Source organism: Myotis myotis, unplaced genomic scaffold (genome assembly GCF_014108235.1).
Source record: "Myotis myotis isolate mMyoMyo1 unplaced genomic scaffold, mMyoMyo1.p scaffold_m19_p_19, whole genome shotgun sequence".
NCBI lineage: Eukaryota > Metazoa > Chordata > Mammalia > Chiroptera > Vespertilionidae > Myotis > Myotis myotis.
In genome coordinates, this window is record NW_023416323.1 from 10,666,785 (window position 1) to 10,687,020 (window position 20,236).

Consider the following 20,236-nt stretch of genomic DNA (forward strand, 5'->3'; position numbering starts at 1 on the left):
GACCCCACAATGTACTTCTAATTCTGAACAGTGGCCTCTCACCTGCCTGTTGAGGCTGATGGGCTTCCTTGGTTCAGAATAGGTGTGGGGCATGGAGAAATGGGAGCTCCTACATGCCTCCAGCACCATACAAACTGTAAGACCACCTCTCCAAACATTGACAGACTTTATTGGGGAGGTTCCCACCTGGGATCCCACCTCTTAAATAAAAAAGTGCATAGAAAAGAAGGGATTTAGAAACCTTTGTACAATATCTACATTCTGGGCCCCCAGGGCAAGAAGGGGGCAATTGCTGAGTGGGCTGGAGGGGTAGGGGCAGGGCCCTTGCCACCTGCATGCCCACATTCACCCTGGACATGAGGGTGGGGGTGAGATGCTCTGGGGGGACTAGGGAGCCCCCAGACCAGGGGCAAGATGGCAGCGGGAGGTGTGGGCAACCACAGCTTCAGTTAAGGAACCGACGGCAGCGCTTGGCGCCACAGTTGCAGGGCAGCTTGTTGCTGGCATCCTCAATGGGGAACTTGTAGTCATAGGTGAGCTCCTCACCACGCAGGATGCGGCGCAGGGCAAAGATGACGATGTGCTTCTGGCCCTCCACGTGGATGACTCGAGAGAAGCAGTTGGGCTCACAGGAGTGGTTGATGAAGCGGGCGGCATTGCCATGCATTGTGGCATCCACCACATCAAAGTCATCCATGCGGAACATGTAGCACCCAATACCCTACAGGGACAAGGGAGGGGCAGTTAGATGCTCTGTTCCCAGAGTAGGCCCTGCTTCTCCCACCTCATGACCTGGCAGAGCCCACCTTCCCATCGTAGAACTTCTCCCGCTTGTCAGTCAGCACAGAGCGAATGACAATACCAGAGTACTCAATGACCATCTCGCCAGCATCGATGTTGCGCTTACAGAACAGGCCCCGCCCATGGATGGCAGACCTGCAGGGTAGGATGGGCAAGGGGAGCTCAGGGGGCAGGGGAATAAAACCAGGGCAGCCCCACACCAGGGCACCTGTCATCCTCCCAAGGGGCATCCTCCCCCCAACCCCACTAACCTGTAGACACCTACAGCCTCTTTGGATGTCTTTTTGAGGTGGCGAAAGCGCATGGCCATGGGAAGCTCCAGGCTGGTGGCACGTCTGGTGGGGGACAATAGTATCACAAAGGCTAGTGCCCAGAAATGATCTCTTTAACTTATTTTTTAAATATATTTTATTGATTTTTTTTTTAATATATATTTTATTGATTTTTTACAGAGAGGAAGGGAGAGGGATAGAGAGTTAGAAACATCGATGAGAGAGAAACATCGATTAGCTGCCTCCTGCACATCTCCTACTGGGGATGTGCCCACAACCCAGGTACATGCCCTTGACCGGAATCGAACCTGGGACCTTTCAGTCCGCAGGCCAACGCTCTATCCACTGAGCCAAACCGGTTTCGGCCTTTATTGGTTTTTTACAGAGAGGAAGGGAGAGGGATAGAGAGTTAGAAACATCGATAAGAGAGAAACATCGATCAGCTGCCTCCTGCACACTCCCTCCTGCACACTGGGGATGTGCCCGCAACCCAGGTACATGCCGTTGACCAGAATCGAACCTGGGACCCTTCAGTACTCAGGCCGACGCTCTATCCACTGAGCCAAACCGGTTAGGGCGAAATGATCTCTTTTGCCCCTGGTCACCCTGTCAGACCCTCCACACTACCCCAGCTCCCTGGCCTGTCCTCCATACCTGGTTGACCTGAGCTGTACCTCATCCTCTTCCTCATCACAGGTGGCTCCCTCAGGGAGCACCCTGTGCTGAGAGGCCAGGAAGTTGAACATGTCAAAGGTGCATTTCCTGTAGGTAAAAGAGAAAAATGGACGGAGGTACAGATCCATTCCTTCGAGATGCTACCCTCCTATTCTTGGCCTGGACCTGCTGCTGGCAGAGTAAGAGTAATACAACTACTACTGAAGACAAAGCAGGGGGGCAAGAGATCAACCAAAGGACTTGTATGCATGCATATAAGCATAACCAATGGACATAAGACACTGGGGGATAGGGGAGGCTAGGGGACTGTCTAGGGCGGGGGGGAAAAATGGACACATATGTAATACCCTTTGTAATACTTTAAGCAAAAACAAACAAACAAACAAAAAAAACAAAAAAAAATTTACATTCTAAAAAAAAAAAAAAAAAAGACAAAGCAAAAGGGGAATGAATGAGGTTCATTCTGATATGACCCCCTAGAAATAATTCCTGGAATGGCCTAGCGTCTTCTCCCAAGCCTCAGTTTCCAATCTGTACAGACTTAATTCCCACCCTCAAGACTGCCAATAGGGTTCCCCCGACCCAGGCATCACACCCCAGACCTCTCACCGAAGATAGACCTCGGCGCGGGCTGCCCCATGGGGATTCAGGGGTGGCTCCTCCTGGCCTTCTCCCTGCTGGTGGTAGCGGAACTTATAGTGCTGGCAGTGCTGGGCCCCAGGCAGCTGCTCTGCCAGGAAGATGACAGCATCATGATGGATGCCGAGGAGCCTTGCTCCACTCATTCCTGAGGGAAGTCAAAGGTGAGGATGCACAAGTCATGTCAGTGACCCATCTTGCTCTCAGGACGTGATCCCAGCCCCCAGCATCCCTGTGGATCCCCCACTTACCACTAAAGGAGAGATGTCTTAGCCGGGCATGCCCTCGGGCCTCTTGCACCTTCTCGATCAGAGTTCTCCACGCCCCTGAGGAGAGGGCAGAGCCACAGCAGAGTCAGGACGGTATTCTATGGCACATTCTCCCTCCCTGTGACCATTAATCCTAACTCACCCTCCAAGCTCTCTGCCTCCACGCTGAACCCATCCTCACTGCTGATCTCGAAGCGCAGATGTGGACCAGCCCGTTTTGGGGCCTGGTTTTCTTTATCCTCTGGAAATGGAAGCTCTTCCTCAGAGCTTGAAGCCTCACCTGGTCCCAGGTAGCAGATCAGAGTAGGTAAGGATCACCCCTCATGGAGTCAAAACCTTCCCACTGCCCTCCCTCACTCCCTGGCACAAGCACCGACTCTGGGTCTAAATGCCTAGTGAACCCTACAGACCAAACATTTTTTCTAAAGGGTCTGCGGTTCCCTTTCTGCAGGACTTCTTGGTTACATGAGCAGTTCCACGGAAGTTTGGAGTGTTTTGGCTCTGCAGGATATACTGTGGCTTACTCAAACCCAATCTACCATAAACACCCACCCCTCATTCTTTTGTCTCACATAAAATTAAAAATATTGGAGAATTAAATTTTGCACAAGTATATTTTTATATACAGCATACTGCTATAAATATTACACATGATTTTATAGAACCATACAGAATCAAATACATGTACATTATGAGCTATTTAAGGGATTTCTCATGGGCTAAGATTTTAAAGACAGAGCAGACAGGACTTACTGACGTAGGAGATGTAGATGTAAGAGAAAGAGGTGGTGGGGGGGGGGTGGTCAAGGAAAACTCTGAGGTTTGGAGCCTGAGCAACTGAAAGGATAGTGATAGTGAGACTGGAGGAGAAACACGTTTTGGTAAAGGTCGAGAGCTCAGTTTGGAACATGTTGAGTCTGAGATTCCTCTTAGAAAACCATTCCTGGCAACTTGCTGGTGGAGATGGCAAGCAGGTACAAGGAGTGGATAGCAACTTGGGGACTATCAGAATTAGAAATGGGATTTAGGGCCATGAAATTAGATGAGAGCACCCTGGATGTGCCAAAGCTGACAGGCTGGGGCAATGAGGAGGCACAATTGGAGGTGAGGAGAGGGATGGGATTCTGGAAGCCAGGAAAGAGAGTGCTTCAGAGGGGAGGGATCAGCACACTGAATGCTCTTGGTTGAAGCAGGATGTGGACTAAGGACTGGTTGGAGTGGGGGTAGAGTTTGAGTGAGCACACTTTAAGAGAGGCAGGATACACATGGTTGCTCTTTTCTCCACATCACTTCTCTGGGCCAACATGCCCACATGACCTCCCAGCCCTACACAAGACTCTAAACCTTGTTGTTGTGTGACTCACATCATCTCTAGGCCTCAGTGCTCCTGGGTCTACCTCTGACAACTTCTTCTACCTCTTCTTAGCCCTCTCCCATCCTCACTCCACTCTGTTCTTTGAACACAACTCATTGCCTTCTTTCTCACAGTGCTCATTCTAAGCTGCAGTGCACTAATATGTACATGTCTGCTTCCTCTACCAAAATGTGGTATGTTCCCTAAGGGCAGTCGAGACTGTCTTGTCATGGTCACTGCCATATCCTCGTGCCCTCTCTGACCCCATAAGCAGCCTTTCAGTTAAGCAGTTTCAGTCTACCTCACCCCACTTCCATGCTCAGCAGCTGTATTCTATACAATGACAAAATCCACAGGTCAGAACAGGACTGGGGCCACTAGAAATTCCAAACCTCGGGCTGCTAATTACCAGCTTTCATGGTTCCCACAGCTCTCTCTGCCCTCCGTGACCTACAGAATACTTCTCTTCTGGCTTCACTGAGATTATCAGCCAAATGACTCCAAGTGTCCTCATCCTGTATACTGATGTCTCTGCAGATACACCTAACTTCACCTTTCTTCCATCTCAGGGGTCTACTATTCTACCTGACCACCATGCCTCCTCTCACCTCTGCCTTCATCCTTGGCTTTGCTGTTCAGCCCTCACAACAAACCCCTATAAGCTGTTGGCCCACCTCCTCCTCCCAGACTCTTAGCTAAGCTTTTCGGTAAAGCATCTGGGTGTTGTTTTGACTTCCTCATTAACCATCGTCTTTGATTCTGGACTTTGGCCCACACAGTACATACCAATCCTAGACCCTGCAACCCTAGGGTCCTCTATGGCAGTTGGGACTGCTGACTACTCCCTTCCCTGGCCAGTGGGACTCCACACTCCTTTGATCTTCTTCCTATGGTTCTTGCCCCTTCTCTGGGTCCTAGGTGGGACCCATCTTCTCTGGATAATCCAGAACTTCATCTTTGGTTTTACCAGATAACTAACCCTCTGACTCTGGCAGACTAGGCGCTGAAGCCTTCCCTGGGGCTCTTGGACATGCTGGACAAGGCGCTTTCAGAGACCCTTTCACATCACGATGAAACTTCCTATCTCTGTCTATTTCTGTCACAGGCCATTAGCTCCTCGAGGGTATCTCTATAATTGTAACACCCAGCTTCAGCCCTGTTCCCAGTGGGTGTACAATGTGTTCCCACATGTTTTCTGAAGGGTACCAATTCTTCACTGTACCTGTCAGTCATTCAGCTGAGCAAGTACAGGGAAGGAGGCAGTGAGAAGAAAAGGTTGGCCCTACCTGAGTAGTGGTGCCACTGGGATTCAAGGTCAGGGAGCCCATCGGGAACTTGGGGAGTACCACCTTCTGCAAGTGGTCGCAGAGGGGACTGGTCCTGGAGGGGCCTGTGAGGAGAGACCTGTCAGAAGAGGGAAGGGACAGAGATCCCAGAGCTTCCAGGAAAAAGGATCTGGCCACTCACCTCAGACTTTCCTCCCCAGGATCATCCAGGTTGAGAACACCACGCACAGTAGGCGTTTTCATCCTCACTCGGCTAAACCTGGTAGGGAGTGGGGGGGACCACAAGAAGCCTGAGCTGCCTTCTCTTGCCAACTCCCCTGCCCGCCTCCGCAGCCTCGGTGTACTCACTCACCCGCTGCCACTAAGCCCTGGACCCTGGGGGGGGTCCTCCAAGGCCTCTCCATCTTCCTCCATCCGGGGAGTCTTGCTCGGGGGAGGTGCTGGTGGGGAACGGCCAGAGAAGGTGGACACCCTTTTGACACGGATGGCCTGGCGGGGCGGGCTGGAGGGCCCACTGCTCAACACCAATGTCAGTGGAGGGGGGGGTGGAGGAGGGGTAGGGCGGACCACCCCCACCACTGGCAACACACCCAGCAGAGGTCCTGAGGGCAGAGTCCAGGAAGTGGGGGCTGTGGGGGTAATGGGAGGGGGAAGAGGCAGCTGCTTCACTGCAGGGGAGACAGGTTCACCCTCCCCAGCCATCTTCACAAACACTTGCCCCAACTTGTTGACAAGGATGATTTTGGATGTGGCAGGTTTGGGGGGCTCTGGGGCAGGGCCCAGGCTCAATACTCGAACCCCTGGAGCCCCAGGGAGCCAGGCAAACGTCCGAGTGGTGTCAGCAGGGCTAGGGGGCAGGCCCTGGGGGGGTTGGCTACCATTGGCCAGTGGAGGTGCTGGGGGGAGTGGCTCCTCTCTGGGCCCAGTAACCCCCTCCCCAGGCCCCCCTAAGTTCTTCAATACAAAATCCACAATTTCTGATGGCAAGTCCTCAGGAGGTCGGACCCTGTCCCCTGCAGCCCCAATAACCCCAGCCCGGCCTGCTCCTGGCCCTGAAGGAGTCTCATGGCCCCGAGGCTGCTGGACTGCCTCAGCCTCGCTGTCTGTGCCATCATCCACTCCGTCCAGCTGTTCGATGCGAGGGGCTCCAGAGAGAGTGCCATGGGGCAAGGGAGGGCCAGACACAACAGTCACAGGGAAGTGGATGTAATGGGGGATAGGGCTGGCCTCCTCCTCTGAGCTGTCTCCTGCGCCCCCATGGCTGCTCCCCACTGCCCCTGCAGCCACAATCTCTTCCTGAAAGGGCTCGGTCCCCAGCAGGCTCTCAGCAAAGTCCAGGTCAGCAGCACTCAGTCCTGACACCACCTCCATGTCCTCAAAGTCTGGGCCCAGGTCTTCAGGGGGAAGTGGGGATGTGGCCGGGCCAGGGGGAGCCAGCTCCCCTGAGGTAGGTGTACAGGCTCTAAGGGATGAGGTAGGAGGGGGCACCCTGAGCTGAGGAGAGGTTCTGAGAGGGGGGGAGGCCCGCCGTGACAGTGGTAGCCTGGGGGCCAGGGGGCTGGGACGACGGGAGCGTCTGGGGGGAGCGGGAAAGTCCAGGTCTCCCACTGTAGGGATGTGGTGGGCCAGAGAAGATGGACTTCCTGTGGGGGGAAGGGTCATTGTCAGCCAGGTGCTCCTGCCTCACCTGCCCCTTCCCTCCCCTGAATACTCCCAAGTACTCACCAGGGGAGGGTAGGGGTCCAAAGGAGACACCCCCCAAGGGCCTCCGGGATGGTGAATAGTTGGGCACTTTGATACGAGCCCCAGAAAAAGAGCGGGGGGCTGGAGGAGGGGCGCTGCTTGGATCTGGCCGCAGAGTGGGGTCCAGGTTCTGAACAGGTGAGTGGTGCTCAGGAGCTCCAGGGATAAGGACATCTGTATTTGGTGGGGGGTTGACATGATCTGGGGGCTCTAAAGAGGCAATAAAATGGCATCAGGGGTGTCTAGGGCTCTTTATCAAAGCCTTTTTTTACGTGCCCTCCCTTCTTTTAAGCCAAATTCATCTTCTCCGCCCTTGCGCTTGACCCAGTCACAATGGGCACTGGTCCCAGTCATCAGCCAGGCCCCAAACCCCTGCATGGCTTCTGCAAAACCTCCACACACACCTGGGGGTGCTTTGTGACCCTTCCTCAGCCATCCTTTGCCATCTCCCCACTTCCTGGCCACCTACTGCTTTGATTCAGGCCCTATATGCCCTGAGGGACACTGCCCTCTCTCCAGCAAGGCCAGTCCTACCACTTTCTTACCTGCTCTGTGCATCCCTGCCACATCAAACACACTGCTCCACCCTGGTGCTTTTGGCTCCCCAATACTTGGCTCCACCCAACCTGTGCCAGCTGATCTCTGCCACCTCCTCCCAACATTCCCTTATTTCCATCCAAGACAGCTGCACCCTCCTCCCCTCTCCATTTCATGTCAGACTCTAACCTGGAACAAACTCCTTACCAGCAAACACAATCCCAATCTTTCTACTCCCACTCAGCCCCCAATGGCCTCTCCCTTCACCAATCTCCAAGCCCATTCTTTGCTCTGTGCCATCCAGTCCTCAGCTACATCCCTCAGTGCCAACATGGCTGTGAAGGTGGCAGATTGGGAACTAAGCAGATCAGGCTAGAATCCTGACTCCACCATTATGTTACTGTGGAGAACGACTACCCTTTCGAGTTGCAGTACAGTGGAGCTTGTACCTTCCTCAGAGCTGTGGGGAGCATTACATAAGCATGGAGCCCTGAGTCAGGTGGCCCTAAACGCTCCCTACATTTGTACAGTAGTTGTAACTGCCCCCCCCCCCCCGCGCCCCGCGGCGCCCAAAGCAGGTAGCACAGTGCTATCCCCTCACTTTCTGTGAAACCTGTGCAATGTTTAATATAGCCCTGTCACATAATGCACAGCCATTAAGTTATGTTACTGCCATTACAAGGAAGGAAAGAATGTAAGCATCCTGGAGTTTCTTTAGGGAAGAGGAAAGTAAGAACTGAGAGGGTGGCATTCAGGGAAGAAAATGCAGTCGTTCTAAGGCCATACCGATGGAAGGGGCGGGGCTGTGCACAATGGTCTGGTTCTCCTCCGCTGCCTCCAGATGAACTGGCTCTTCCCTCGGCCCCCATGGCCGATACTCAAGAATTCGGCACCGATACCAGCAGCGCCGCCGAGCATCCACTGTGCTCCAATACAGACGGGAGCATCTGTTGGGTGGGCATGTGGGACATAAGGTCAGGACAACTTGGGAAATGAGATCTAGTCCTGGAGTCCCAAACCCCACCAATTCCCCCGGGCTGCTCACTGGTAGCCAATGGGGAAGAGACGTCCCTCGCAGTCCGAGAGATCAGACAGAGTACCCAAGGAGTCAATTCGAATGGAGCCTAAGGGCAGAGGAGAGTTCAGGAGGGTGGGCCTAGGCAGGGTCAGGAAGAACACGGTAGACAGCAAGCGGCTTACCAATGAGCACATTGATGACATCAGGCTCGAGCCCTGTCAAGAACTTTCGCTTGAAGTTGATGCCCTCAAAGTCTACATAGACTCGGCGAAGAACATCAAACCCATCGGGGTTTACGATCTCCTGGGAAGTGGGTGGCAAAGGGGATTGCTGGATTGGTAGGGTATGAGAGGGATGAAAGGAAAGGCTCTGTGGGTAGGGACTTGTGGGCAGGTGGCTTGGCTTAAGGGCTCAGGAGAACAAGGAGACACTGAGGCAGCAGGGCCAAGTCTAAGAGGCTATGGGGATCCCTAAGTGGAAGGGGGAAAGAGAGCAGTGGGAGCTACCTCCCCCATAGTAATGGCCTACCTTGCCATCTAGCAGATCTGTGTGTTTCTGACAGAAAACTTTCTTGTCATCCTGGAAGATGCAGCAGCTGGCCCGAGCACACATGAAGTGAAAGTTGCTGAGGCAGGAGGAAAGGCAGCAGCCCACCGTTGCTCCAGGCTTTAGGCAGAGCTCACAGCGCTGCAGGTGGAAGGGGCTGCTGAGGGGAGAAGCCAGTGACCTGGGCCAGGGCCTGACACTCAGCATCACTGTCCTTGAGCTTCTGCTTGGGCTGCCTAGCCTAGCACTTCACAAAGGGCACTCACCAAACATAACCTCTCACCTAGTGGCATCCAGGGTCAAGTTCATATCAAGCTACTTCAGACTTTCTTGAAGCAGTGTTACAGTGGAAAGAAAAATAACAGCAGCTAATCCTTGCCGAGTGGCACTTACAATCTTTCTCACATGACTCTAATGTAGAACCTGTATTATTTCACTTAATCCTCAACCTGCCCCCTGTAGTAGGTAGCTCTATCATCCCATTTTCTGACAGTGAACTTGAGCATTCCACAGGTCCCACACTGGCGAGGGAGATTCTAACAAAGGCAACACCTCACTTCACAGGGATGTAGTAAGAGATAAGTGCCAAACTGTATGGAAAGCATCCAGGACAGGATCAAATGAAGGTCTTTTAACCTTTAGTCTCCCAGGCCAGAGGGCTCAAAAAGGGGGGGGGAAGCCACTATGTCTCCTGTACCATAGTCCTGGGACAACAAAAAAAAGGTATGTAGGACCAGCAGTGAAAGGACATACTGTGGTAGACTGTGGAACAAGAGCTGTCTCCATTGAAGGAAGGGCCCCAAGACCCCAAAGGCTGCCCACCTCTCCAGGCCCGTGCCCTCACCATCTGCCTCCCTCGAGCCACAGCAGCGTGCACATTCTTGAGGGAACCATCATTTTCCTCAAATACTTCAGCTGACCAAATGGCACAGTTAACGTGTGTCCATTCATTCTGCCCGATGTACAGGAGCCGCCCCGCCTCCTGAGGGCAAAGGAGTGATGTGAGGAGAGGCCCCAGGGACCAGGCCCCACAGCCTGGGGCTTCACGCAGTAGCCCTCACCTTAGAATCCGCATCACCATACTTGAGGCAGAGTGCACACTGACGAGGGTCCTCCAGGTGCGAAAAGGCAACTGGATCCTTGCCCTGGAAACCTGGAAGGAGTGTGGGAAGGGAGGTCTAAGAATCAGGACCCAGATTACCAACTCAGGGGCTCTAGTTTCCAGCTCCCACTCCCAGTACCTGCTGAGGGGTCCCCTGGAGGCTGCCCTGATTCTGGCATCTCTGGTTCCTGCTGCCTCCACTGAGCGTAGACATGGTCCAAGGATGGGGGCAACACAGCATTGGGAAGGACTCCACTGTGGATAGGCTGGGTCAGCATCTGACATGTCTAACAAGGATGGCTGGACTAGACCCACCCAAAATCTCAGCCTAAACATGCCATGACACCCTTTGTCCTCTCTCCATGTAGCATTTCTCTCAGTCTCCCAAACAAGCGAGGCCCTCTCATGCCACCTTTGGCACATGAAATGCTTATTGTTCCTCATGCCTGGAATACTCTTCCTTCACATCTCAGCTCAGACGTCATCACTTCTAGGAAGTCTTAGGCCCTAGGCTCCAGTAGGCACCTCCCTTGGGCTTCCTCATCAGGATCCTAGACTATCTAGGTCATCAGTGCCTACCCAACCCCCCAAACACAGTTCACCCACTGCTGTCCCCAACAGTGCCTTGCACAGAGTAGAAACTGAGAGCCAACTCCAGTCTGAATCTTTGCTAGTCTACAACCACTAGGGACTGTCATTCTAGTCCTACCATCCTCCAGATCCGAACTCTGCTCCTTATCCCCTCAGGTGCCCTTGGCCTTTGCACTCACTCCGATTCCCCTCCTGCCACCCAGCCTTGCTCACTTTGGCAGCCGGGTACTCCGTCGCCAGTACTTGGGGTCGTGGGCGTCGAACCAGCCGAACGTAGACTCTAGCAGCTGGGGAGTGGGTAACAGGATGAGAAGAACTGGCTTCCCCAGGAGAGTCGGCAGGGTAAGGATCTGTGAAGGACCCACTCTCTCCTCCCCACTACCACTGAAGCCACCCTATAAAGATCCCCCAAGAGCTCACCTTCAATAGGAGCCCCTTCATCTGGCCTCCAGCCCGATGCTCTGAGGGCTCTCCTTCTTCTGAGTGCCCCATCAGGATGCTCACCACATCCTCCATGAAGCTGTGCTGTAAGGGGGCTTGTCAGGATCCAAGCCCCTGCCCAACCCCAGCCCTCTCTCCTCCTGGCATCCACTTGTTCCTCTCAGTGTCCCACTCACCACAGACTTGTAGTGGCCTTCCTCAAAGCGCTGACTCACAGCTTGCAGATTGCAGGGCCCAGGGTGCAGCTGCTTTCCATCTTGCCCGCACTGCAAAGAGGGGATGTCGGCAGGGCTGGTGCTAGGCCTGGCCCCACCCAGTCCTGCCACCTGAGCCCTCCAGACCTGGGTGCACAGCAGCAGTGGGACTGCCATCTTGGAGCTCAACAGGCCCTGGAGCACCTGTCGCAAGCCACCCTGCAAGGCTCCACTCAGGGCCTCTCGCCAGCGGGGGTGCGTGGCCCCAGCACACGGTCCACAGGTGTACAACACTGAGTCTGGCAGCCCCGAAAGGATCTCATAGTCTTCATCTAGAACAGCCCAGGTGAGAAAGAGAAAATGTTTTGGGGCTCTTAGCAGCCCCTAGTTCACTAAAGACATTTAGCCCACCTCTCCTCTGAGGGCCTGTGGTAAAGACAGGACAGGGATCCCCACAGGGTTGAGGTCACACCCCTGGTACTCCCCCCAAATCACCTGAGAGCCCCTCACACTTAGCATGCACCCAGTGGTCACACTGTGCACACTGCATCATCTTGCTCTCGTAGTCGTTGTCTTCATAGCAGCGTGTGCAGATTGGGCAGTAGTTTCCTGAAGGCAGAGGGAAGAGGGCAAGTCAGAGCTTCTGCCACGGGGGTGGGAGCATCATCCCTAGACTACTACATGGGCTGCCTCCATTATGCTCCATCTTGGGTCCCTGCCATTCCCAAAAACCTGGCTGAGGATAAAACCTCTCTTCTAGCCCTGTAGCCCCAATGCTTCATAAGGAATAGGGCCTTGCTAAACATGATGCCTGAATAAATGAGGAATGCGCAGGTTTTCCAAGTGCTCAGTGGAAACTTGAGGTTCTGGGAAGCATCTCAGGGACCACCATGAGGGTTGGTTCCCAGGCCCTCCACTTCCATTGACCTCAGAGAGGCTATGTCCCTGTTATATGTACTGGAAGAGCCTCTATTGAAGAGTATCCTAAACAGAAGGAAAGAGTCCATGGCGAAAAGAGGGTGGAAAGCAACTAGAAAGGAGCATCTGTTCTAACTGCCTATGCAGGAGCCTGGCCCACTCCCCGGTGGACCCCCAGGACCCAGGGCCCAGGACCCCTGCCAAGTCCCCACCTTTCTCATAGAGCTGGGTGCACCTGGGGCAGAGGCTGTAATCTCCAGACCACTCGACGTCCCAGTTCTTGCCTGGAGTTGCCCCACAGCTTTTACAGCGCACACAGGCTGAGCAGATCTGGAGAAGCAGGGCAATATTAGGGGCAGAGCCAGATACCTGGCTTAGAGCAGTGCAAGGGAGGATGAGCAAAGAGAAGTGGACGGTAGGCAGGAGATAGATAAAGAAGGAAGGGTAAGAGAAGGAGAACAGGAGAGAAATGAAGCAGGGAGACTGGTGAGGGGGAAACTGGAAGGAGTGGAGGTTAGGCTAGAGCAGGAGATTCTGAGCCTGGGATTGTGGAATCCATGAACCCCTGAAAAATAGTACATCTAATTTCTTATCTATGTGAAATTCCTGAAGAAATGTTATGTTTATCAAACTCTCAAAAAAACCTCCAACCTTCCCCTCCTCAAGAGTCCTGGCCTGCAGTGGCGCGGGGGGGGGGGGGGGCAGCATTAATTAGAACTCCAAAGCAAGGGGTGTGGGCCTCCTCTCTCACCCAGTGGCGCCTTTTGCGTGTGGCCCGGGTTGGGTAGCTGGGCCCCAGGCAGGCTGGGTGGTAAGCATGGCGGCAGCGCTCACACTCCAGGAGGTGCTGTTGGATATTGGAGAGACAGCAATGGCAGGACCTACTGGCATAGGGATACCCCTCTCCTCCATTCCTCCATCCCCCCATGGCTCCAGTGCCTAAACCTTGGATCCCCGGCCTTTGCGCCCACAGACGTGGCAGAACTTGCAGCGGCGGCAGCACCAGGTGTCATGATGTTGGGGCAGGGGCCGCTCAGCTTCCTCCAGGCAGAATGGGTGGAAAGGGTCACAGCAGACTTGACAGAACACCAACTGGGGGTGGGAGAGTGAAGAGTGAACGATGAGCACAGTGAGGTAAGGGCCTGAGACCCTGCTGAGAGAGGCCAAGAAAAAATCAGACAATAAGGGCTAACGGAGACGTGAGGGGTTGTGAAAAAAGGCGAGGAACCAACCTCATGCAGGCCTTTGCTGGCACACAGCAAGCACACCATAGGTGGCCCTCCTGGCACGGAGGTAAGCACACTCAGTCCTCCCATCAGCCACACGTTCTCCAGGTCACAATCCTCCTGAGGGAAGAGAGGACACAGGATCAGAGAGCAGTCAGGAACATAAGTCAGATCTGTCCATCTTAAAGCACAGGCTTCTCAGACACAATCAGTAACTTTCTTCCAACCACAGTCCTTGCCATCGTCCCCTCAAAGCCATACCTTAAAATCCACACGGACCCGGTGCACACCATCAGGAGATTTCTGTTTTCCAGTCCAGCCATTGGGAAAAGAAGCAAAAGGACCAGGGGCCAAAGCATCCTAGGGAGGAATGGTGATGGTCAGAAGGCAGCCCATCCCATCTTTACAAGCTTCTCTCCTTGCTGCCCTCTCTCCCAGCCTTTCAGACCCTGTCTTTTGCCCACATCCTCTGTTTTCCAGGACAGGCTGTCTCATCCATCAGGGCCTGTTTTCCGGTGTGGACACACCACGGCTCTAAGGTGAGCCCGTTACCCTGACTTGCCAGGAAACTCCTGAAAGGAGGGAGCCATGCCTTCCACGGGGCTCAGGGTTCTTGGAGTGGGGCCGTGCTAACCTTGTCTAGGCGCCTTCGGGCCTTGAGCTGCAACACAGGCTGCAAGGTGGGTTTGCGGGGCCGGCTCTGCTCCTCAGGTTCTGGCACTGGTAGCTCTAGGCAGGACAGATGAGCAGTGAGCTTCCCTCTCTTGCCTGCCGCACTGTCCTTCTTTTACAACCCCCAAATGTAACCTGGATCCCTAGGGCCTTCTTTAAACCACCAACGTATGTTAGGATGATCCTTAAGCCTTGCTCAATAACCTACTGAACACTTAACATGCCAATTCCCCATCCACCTAAGACTACCCCCTTCTCTGCACTCAGCTCTTCTTCCTATTACACAGAACCCTGGGGTCAGAGCCCCATCACTTCCACGAAAAAGACATAGGACTGACCAATAGAGGAAGCAACAAACAATTCGCACCACTCTCTCGGGGAGTCCGACGACGGGGAGCAGGGGGACCCCCGGGCTCTGAGTCATCCGAGTCCTCGAAGATATCATAGGAGGGTCGCTGTTTGACGCAGCGCCTGGCTGACTTGCGCTGCAGTAGGAGGGAGTCCTGCTCCTCGGGCCCTGGCGGGGCCACCACCTCCTCCCGGGGCCCCCCAGCTCCCGCCCCCCGGCGTGGGCCTGGAGGACCAGGGGAGGCCTCAGGAGATTCATCGGAATCCCAGGGCAACAGCGTCTTCACTATCGTCCGGCCTGTGGGAACAGGGGACTTAGTAGGATCTGACTTCAGCCAGGAACATGAGACATTTGGATGAGAAAAGCCAGAAACAAGTGGGGCAGAAGAGAACAAGTACAGGAGAGGTACAAAAGCACATGATGGAAAAAAAGACAAAGGTGGTGGACTGCAAAGGTAAGGGGAGAAGAGCAAAGAAAACATGGTTTCCTCCAGACAACAAGTCTAAATAAGGTTGTGTAAAGAAATGCTCCTCAAAACTTGTTACCTTTCTTAGCCAGCCGCTCCATCTTCCGAGCCTCTATCTTGTCGCACTTCCGGTATCTGGGGAGGGGAGCAGCACGTCACCAGGGTAGGGGACTGGTGGTCTGGGGGGAAGAGAGGAAGCTCTCCACAAGGATGCCAATCCCACTGCTCTGGTGGGGCAGGGGGCCTTGGTGATACACAACCATGGGTGGGAATGGAAGCTGAATCCCAGCTACTCACACACAGCACTGCTTCTTGGTGTTAGGGCCACCAAACTTGGGCTTGTCCAGGCAGTTGACACAGGAGCCACAGTCCTGCACACGCAGGCAGCCCCGACAGTGTCCACACCGTGCCATCCGCATCTTCTTGCCATGATGGGAGGGCAGTGAGCGCTGAGGTGTATGGGCCAAGGGTCCTCCTGACCCTGCAGGCTCTGAGTCCCCCCCCGGCCCTGCTGAATCCACTTTTCCCTGCTGTGACCGCGATGGGACACTCTCAGTCTCAGATGCTGATGATGTATCTAGAAAAGTGGAGAGGGGATGGAGCTACAAAGCCACCAGGCCTTCTACTTCACCTCCCTCAAACCTCATTCAACTGGCCCTCAGACTACTTTTGCAGTGCTCAGGTCCCACATGTCCCCAAACCCGCTTTGTCTAAGACCTAGCATGTGCTCCATAGGACTGACCAATAGAGGAAGCCTTAAGCCACCTAGCCTTAAGCACCCAACTCAATTCCATTTGTTCGCTCCCAGACTTGACAAGTTTGTCCAATTTCCCCACAAGACACCCATCCCTACCCTCTGTGGCAAGGTCCTGCCGATCGCGGAGAGGGAGAGCACTGAGGCGGGGGACGTCTTCAGGCACCATGGCCCGCGCCTGACCCAGGGCCACAGCAGCGTGACGGCAGACGTGTTTGATGCGGGGGCCTTGCACAGGGGACTCGGGGCCCTGGGAGAGGAGACAACAGGAATACATGTGGGCAGTTGCTACTTGCATTCCTGCAACCACCCTCCTTCAGAGGGCCCTCCACCCACTCCATACCGATGGTCTCTCTCTCTTAGTTTCCATAGATTCGTCTTCAGACCTGACAGGACCTCTATCTGAGATTTGCTTGACTGTGCCCACGACCTCCTCCATCTGCCCTCCAGGGCTTGGCTGGTGGGGAAATAATAAGCAGGGTTAGAGGCTGAAAAGTGAGCAAAAACAGCGTCACAAAAGGAATATAGGAAATTATGGGACAGGGAATGGACTGGCTCAGAAGGTTGCCTGCAACGTTGGAGGGAGACCGGAGGCTAAGGGATTGCAGGGATTGAGGCTGGATGACTGGGTACAGGGGCCTGGCCAAAGCACCATGCTTACCGGCATCAAAGATGCCACCTTCTGCTGCTGCTGCTGCTGCTGGTCAATCTTGAATAGCTGCACCTTGGCTCTCTTGAGGAGGCTGAACATTTTCTCCTCTACACCAGACAGTGGCAAGGAACCAAGGCCTGCAATCCGGGCCTTTTCCAGTGCTGGTGGCTGCAGTTGTAACTGTGGCTGCAGTGGTGGTAGTGCCTGGGGCAGCAGCTGAGTTTGCAAGGCCTGGAGCTGAGCCTGAGGCTGCTGCCCATTGCTCAGAGGTGGACTCCCAGATGGGGGCACCTCCACCTTAACAGGGGTGGTGACCACAGGGGCAAATCGAGGCAGGCTGAGATGGTTGGTGCGGCCCACTGCCCGTGGCTCAGGCTCAGCTGGAGAGTCATCAACAGGAGGCGGCTCTGGCTCAGGGGCTTCAGGGGCCCCAAGTGGAGCAGTAGTAAGCACCGATTCATAGATCTTCAAGTGGGCTTCACTTGGGGTAAACTGAGGGGCCCGAAGGAGCAGGGGCCTCCGGGATGGATTGGCAGGCGCAGGAGGTGGGGGTGGAGCTGGCGGAGGAGCCGGGGGAGGAGGGGGCAGTTCCCGGGTCAGTGAGGTCCAGCGAAATGTGGGTTCCCTTAGGATGGACCTTCTCTTTTCAGGGAGTGGGACTGGGATAGATAGGGGAGTTGGGGCACATGGTGGAGAGGGGGCTGGCGCTGGCTCCTGGGGGGCGAGTGGGGAGATAGCAACAGGAGGCCGCAGAGGTGAGACTTCCACCTTCGGGGGCTTGGGGGGATCTTCATCCATAAATCGCCGGGGTGTCTTGATGACACGGGAGGACCGGGCACTCACCACAGGCATAATAAACTGCCGGATGTTCTTCAGGAAGGTGGTGCTTTTGGAGGCCACAGTGGGGCTGTCTTCCAGAGGGCCTCCTGTGACGGTGCCAGGGGTTGGAGTGGTAGGAGAGGTGCCCTCTGGCCCTGCCCGAGCAGCTTCCCGCTCTGCCCGTTGGCTGGGAGTCAGGGGAGGCCGGCCCCTCTTCCTGGAGCATGTAGCTAGGACCACGGGAGGGGATTCTTCCTGCTCCTCTGGGGCAGGAGGTGGTGGAGGGGATGGTGGGGTTACTGAGGGTGGTGAAGGGCAAAGTGGGGATGGAGGAGATGTTGAGGGAGATGGAAGAGGTGGGGGGACTGGAGGAGTCAGGGGTGGTGAAGGCAGCTTTGCCTCTTCCTTTTCCTCAGCTATCATCATCTCCTCCTCAGTTAAAGCTCTCTCTTCCTTCTTTTCCCCTTCTTCCTTATCTTTCTCCTCCTCCGACTTCTGCTCCTTGCTCCAGCAAGGGCCCTCTCCCTGTCCAGATTCAACTCTTCCTTGGGGAGCATCCTGCCAGCTTTCCTCATGTTGATCCTGACCCTGACCTGATTCAAGTCCCAAGGACAATCGTCCCATCTTCACTCTTTTGGCCTTTGAAACAAACTTGATCACGAGGGGGAGTCCACCTCGGCCTCGGCCCCTGCCTCCACGGCCTCCTCGCCCAGACTGTCCTCCACACTTGGGGGTCCCAGGTCCTGGGCCAGGCCCCTCCTTGCACTTCCAGCTCCCAGTGCGATGTTTTACTGGAACCATAGGAGGTGGGGGCTCAGATTTAGGGATTGTCACAGCTGCTTCTGCCACCATTACTGCTTGTTGCTTCTTCCTGCACGGGCCTGCAGGCCGTCCTGGGGGCCGCCCCCGAGACCGACGGGGGGTGGAGGGCTCACATGCCCGGTTCCGGGGGGCTGGGGGTGCCTGGGCCCGCCGGAGAAGTTCAGTCAGTGCTTGCACCATCCGCTCTGTACCCTCCTCACCCCGTTTCCGGGCAGGAGTCTTTGGGGGGGTAGGAGTCACATCTGCTAGGCGAGGAGGCAGAAGGGGGATCGTCTTATGCTTGTGGCCGCGACCTCGAGGGGCTCGACCTAAAAGGAGAATAGGTGTGGGGAGATGGGTCAAGCTAGCCCTTTGGACTAAGGAAGGTGCTGCAGGAGGTCCAGAACTAGTCTTATTTGTCTGTTTCCCCCACAGCCTAGCCTAGCTTGGGTTTTGAACACAGAGCACATCTGGTAACTGATGGAGACTGTAGTTGAACAGGGAAAAGCTGACACAAAGAGTGAGGAGTAACATTCCTTTAAAACTAAAGAAGTACAGTTTCCCCATCACTCACCTCGTTGTGACCGGAGCGCAGAGCGCAGGGAACTGGGGGCCACATCGTCATCTGAATGAAAACCCTGAAATTCCTGATTTAGGGGACCAGGGGTGGAGGGGAGAAACAGCAGTCAGTGCCACAGCCCTTGTTCCACCTGAGACTCAGGTATTGAGGAATATGCCCAGCTTCCTCCTTAAGGGACCCCTGCCTACTTACAAAAGGACTAAAAAGACTAGAAGGTGAGGGGAGTAGAAAACGGTCTCTCCTCAGGCAGGAAGACACAGGGTATTCTGAACCTCCACCTCCTAGGCCTGACCATCCCAGCACAGAAAACAAAGCAGGGCCTCTGGGGCCAGGCAGCAGGCACTACCCTGACTCCCTAGACTCCAACACAGAAAAAGGGGGGCCTCTGTGCACACCCTCTTGGGCATCAAAGGTGCCACCTCCTGCTGCGAAGGTGGGAATGGGGCCACCGAGCTGGTGTGTGTGGCTACCACAAGGGTTAGCACAGTGGGATCCCCACACCTTCCTGCCTTTTCTGCGAGGCTGCGGGTACACCGGGAGCTGAACTCAGACCTGCTCGAGTGCCCAGTCCCGGCTTTCGTTCCCTTTCTCAACCTGTGCCCCAGGAGGAAGCCCTCCGCCATTCCAGCCCCTCTCCGCTTCAGGTCGGAGGGGAGAGGGGCACTAGTGGAAACCAGGGCTGTGTCAGAGGTGAGGGCTGGGCGGGGCAGCCTGCAGCGGGAGCCCGGAGCCAGCTGGTCCCCCGAAGCCGGGCTGCTGCTGTCACCACCCGGGCGGGCCTGCGCTCCGCCGGCCCCTCGCCGTGTACACCGCTGCTCCCTGGCTCTGCCGACCACCAAGGGCCGGCCCAGGGCACTCCAGGGAGACCCGCCGGGCCGGTGCCCAGGCAGCTCGGCTTCCCCGGCACTTGGAAAGGCCCCTGTCGCCGACAGCTCCGTGCCGCCGACCTCCTCCCGTGCCTCCTGCCAGGCCCCTTTCTCTCCGCCGGCGCCCCGAGGACCCCGCTTCCCCACGTCACTCCTCAGGGCTCCCCGGACCTCTGGAAGCCCCGGCCTCCGCCCCGCCCGGCGCCGGGGACGCCTCCGACCGCCTCACCTCATCGTCTGACTCCCCGTCACTGCTCTCCTCCTCCGGCATGCAGTCCCGGCTCGGACCCCAGCCCCGGCCCCGGCCCCGGCCCCGCTGAACGCGCGGGCCGGCCCACAGGCGGCGGAGCCGGCGCAGGCCCCGGCGGAGCCCCAGCAAACGGAGCAGGGCCGTGTCCTCCCCGGGCTCGGCTGCGCCCGGCCCCGCCGCGCCGCCGCCGCGCCGCAGAGCTACCCGCACTCTCTCGGCCCCGCTGCCCCGTCCGCCGCGGCCCCCTCCCCCGCCGGAGCCCCGCGGCCGGCCCGGGAAGCGGCCCCGCGCGGAGCCAGGCCCCGGGCAACTGCCGCCGCCCGCCGCCGCCGCCATCTTGGCACCGTGAGAGGGGCCGGGGAGGCCGGGGGAGGGGCGGCCGAGCGCAGGCCGGGGGAGGGGAGGGCGGGGCGGG

At 56.0% G+C, this 20,236-nt stretch overlaps 1 protein-coding gene across 3 annotated transcripts; it reads right to left on the reverse strand.

The window, feature by feature from the left end:
* Nucleotides 1–149: 149 nt before the first annotated feature.
* KMT2B (lysine methyltransferase 2B) lies at nt 150–20,157 on the reverse strand. Of its 3 annotated transcripts, XM_036346770.1 has the most exons (37): nt 19,801–20,157; nt 18,700–18,772; nt 16,515–18,454; nt 16,197–16,310; nt 15,953–16,103; nt 15,397–15,676; nt 15,179–15,234; nt 14,652–14,930; nt 14,247–14,341; nt 13,874–13,972; nt 13,619–13,732; nt 13,332–13,478; nt 13,138–13,233; nt 12,599–12,716; nt 11,964–12,077; nt 11,616–11,800; nt 11,451–11,540; nt 11,254–11,358; nt 11,047–11,120; nt 10,382–10,497; nt 10,202–10,293; nt 9,985–10,122; nt 9,123–9,281; nt 8,777–8,897; nt 8,622–8,700; nt 8,363–8,523; nt 7,022–7,249; nt 5,649–6,939; nt 5,478–5,555; nt 5,297–5,400; nt 2,799–2,936; nt 2,639–2,713; nt 2,358–2,535; nt 1,728–1,835; nt 1,053–1,136; nt 807–936; nt 150–721 (listed from the first exon to the last, which is right to left on the reverse strand). In XM_036346770.1, exons 1-37 carry the CDS (start codon nt 20,155–20,157, stop codon nt 446–448), a joined length of 8,043 nt encoding a protein of 2,680 aa, XP_036202663.1. In that variant the 3' UTR covers nt 150–445. The 3 variants fall into 3 exon arrangements, with proteins under 3 accessions (XP_036202663.1, XP_036202664.1, XP_036202665.1); XM_036346771.1 differs by lacking the exon at nt 807–936; XM_036346772.1 differs by lacking the exon at nt 18,700–18,772 and having other exon boundaries at nt 446–721; nt 11,451–11,800; nt 19,801–19,927.
* Between the last annotated feature and the right edge of the window lie 79 nt (nt 20,158–20,236).

What these genes read in the sequence shown, in the direction of transcription:
- KMT2B (XM_036346770.1), bottom strand. Translation starts at nt 20,157, where the DNA reads ATGGCGGCGGCGGCGGGCGGCGGCAGTTGCCCGGGGCCTGGCTCCGCG. An exon ending in CCAGCAAAGGCCTGCATGAG is followed by an intron (nt 13,479 to 13,618) that starts GTTGGTTCCTCG and finishes TCCCACCCCCAG; the next exon opens with TTGGTGTTCTGTCAAGTCTG. An exon ending in GGAGGCAGAGAGCTTGGAGG is followed by an intron (nt 2,714 to 2,798) that starts GTGAGTTAGGAT and finishes CCCTCTCCTCAG; the next exon opens with GGGCGTGGAGAACTCTGATC.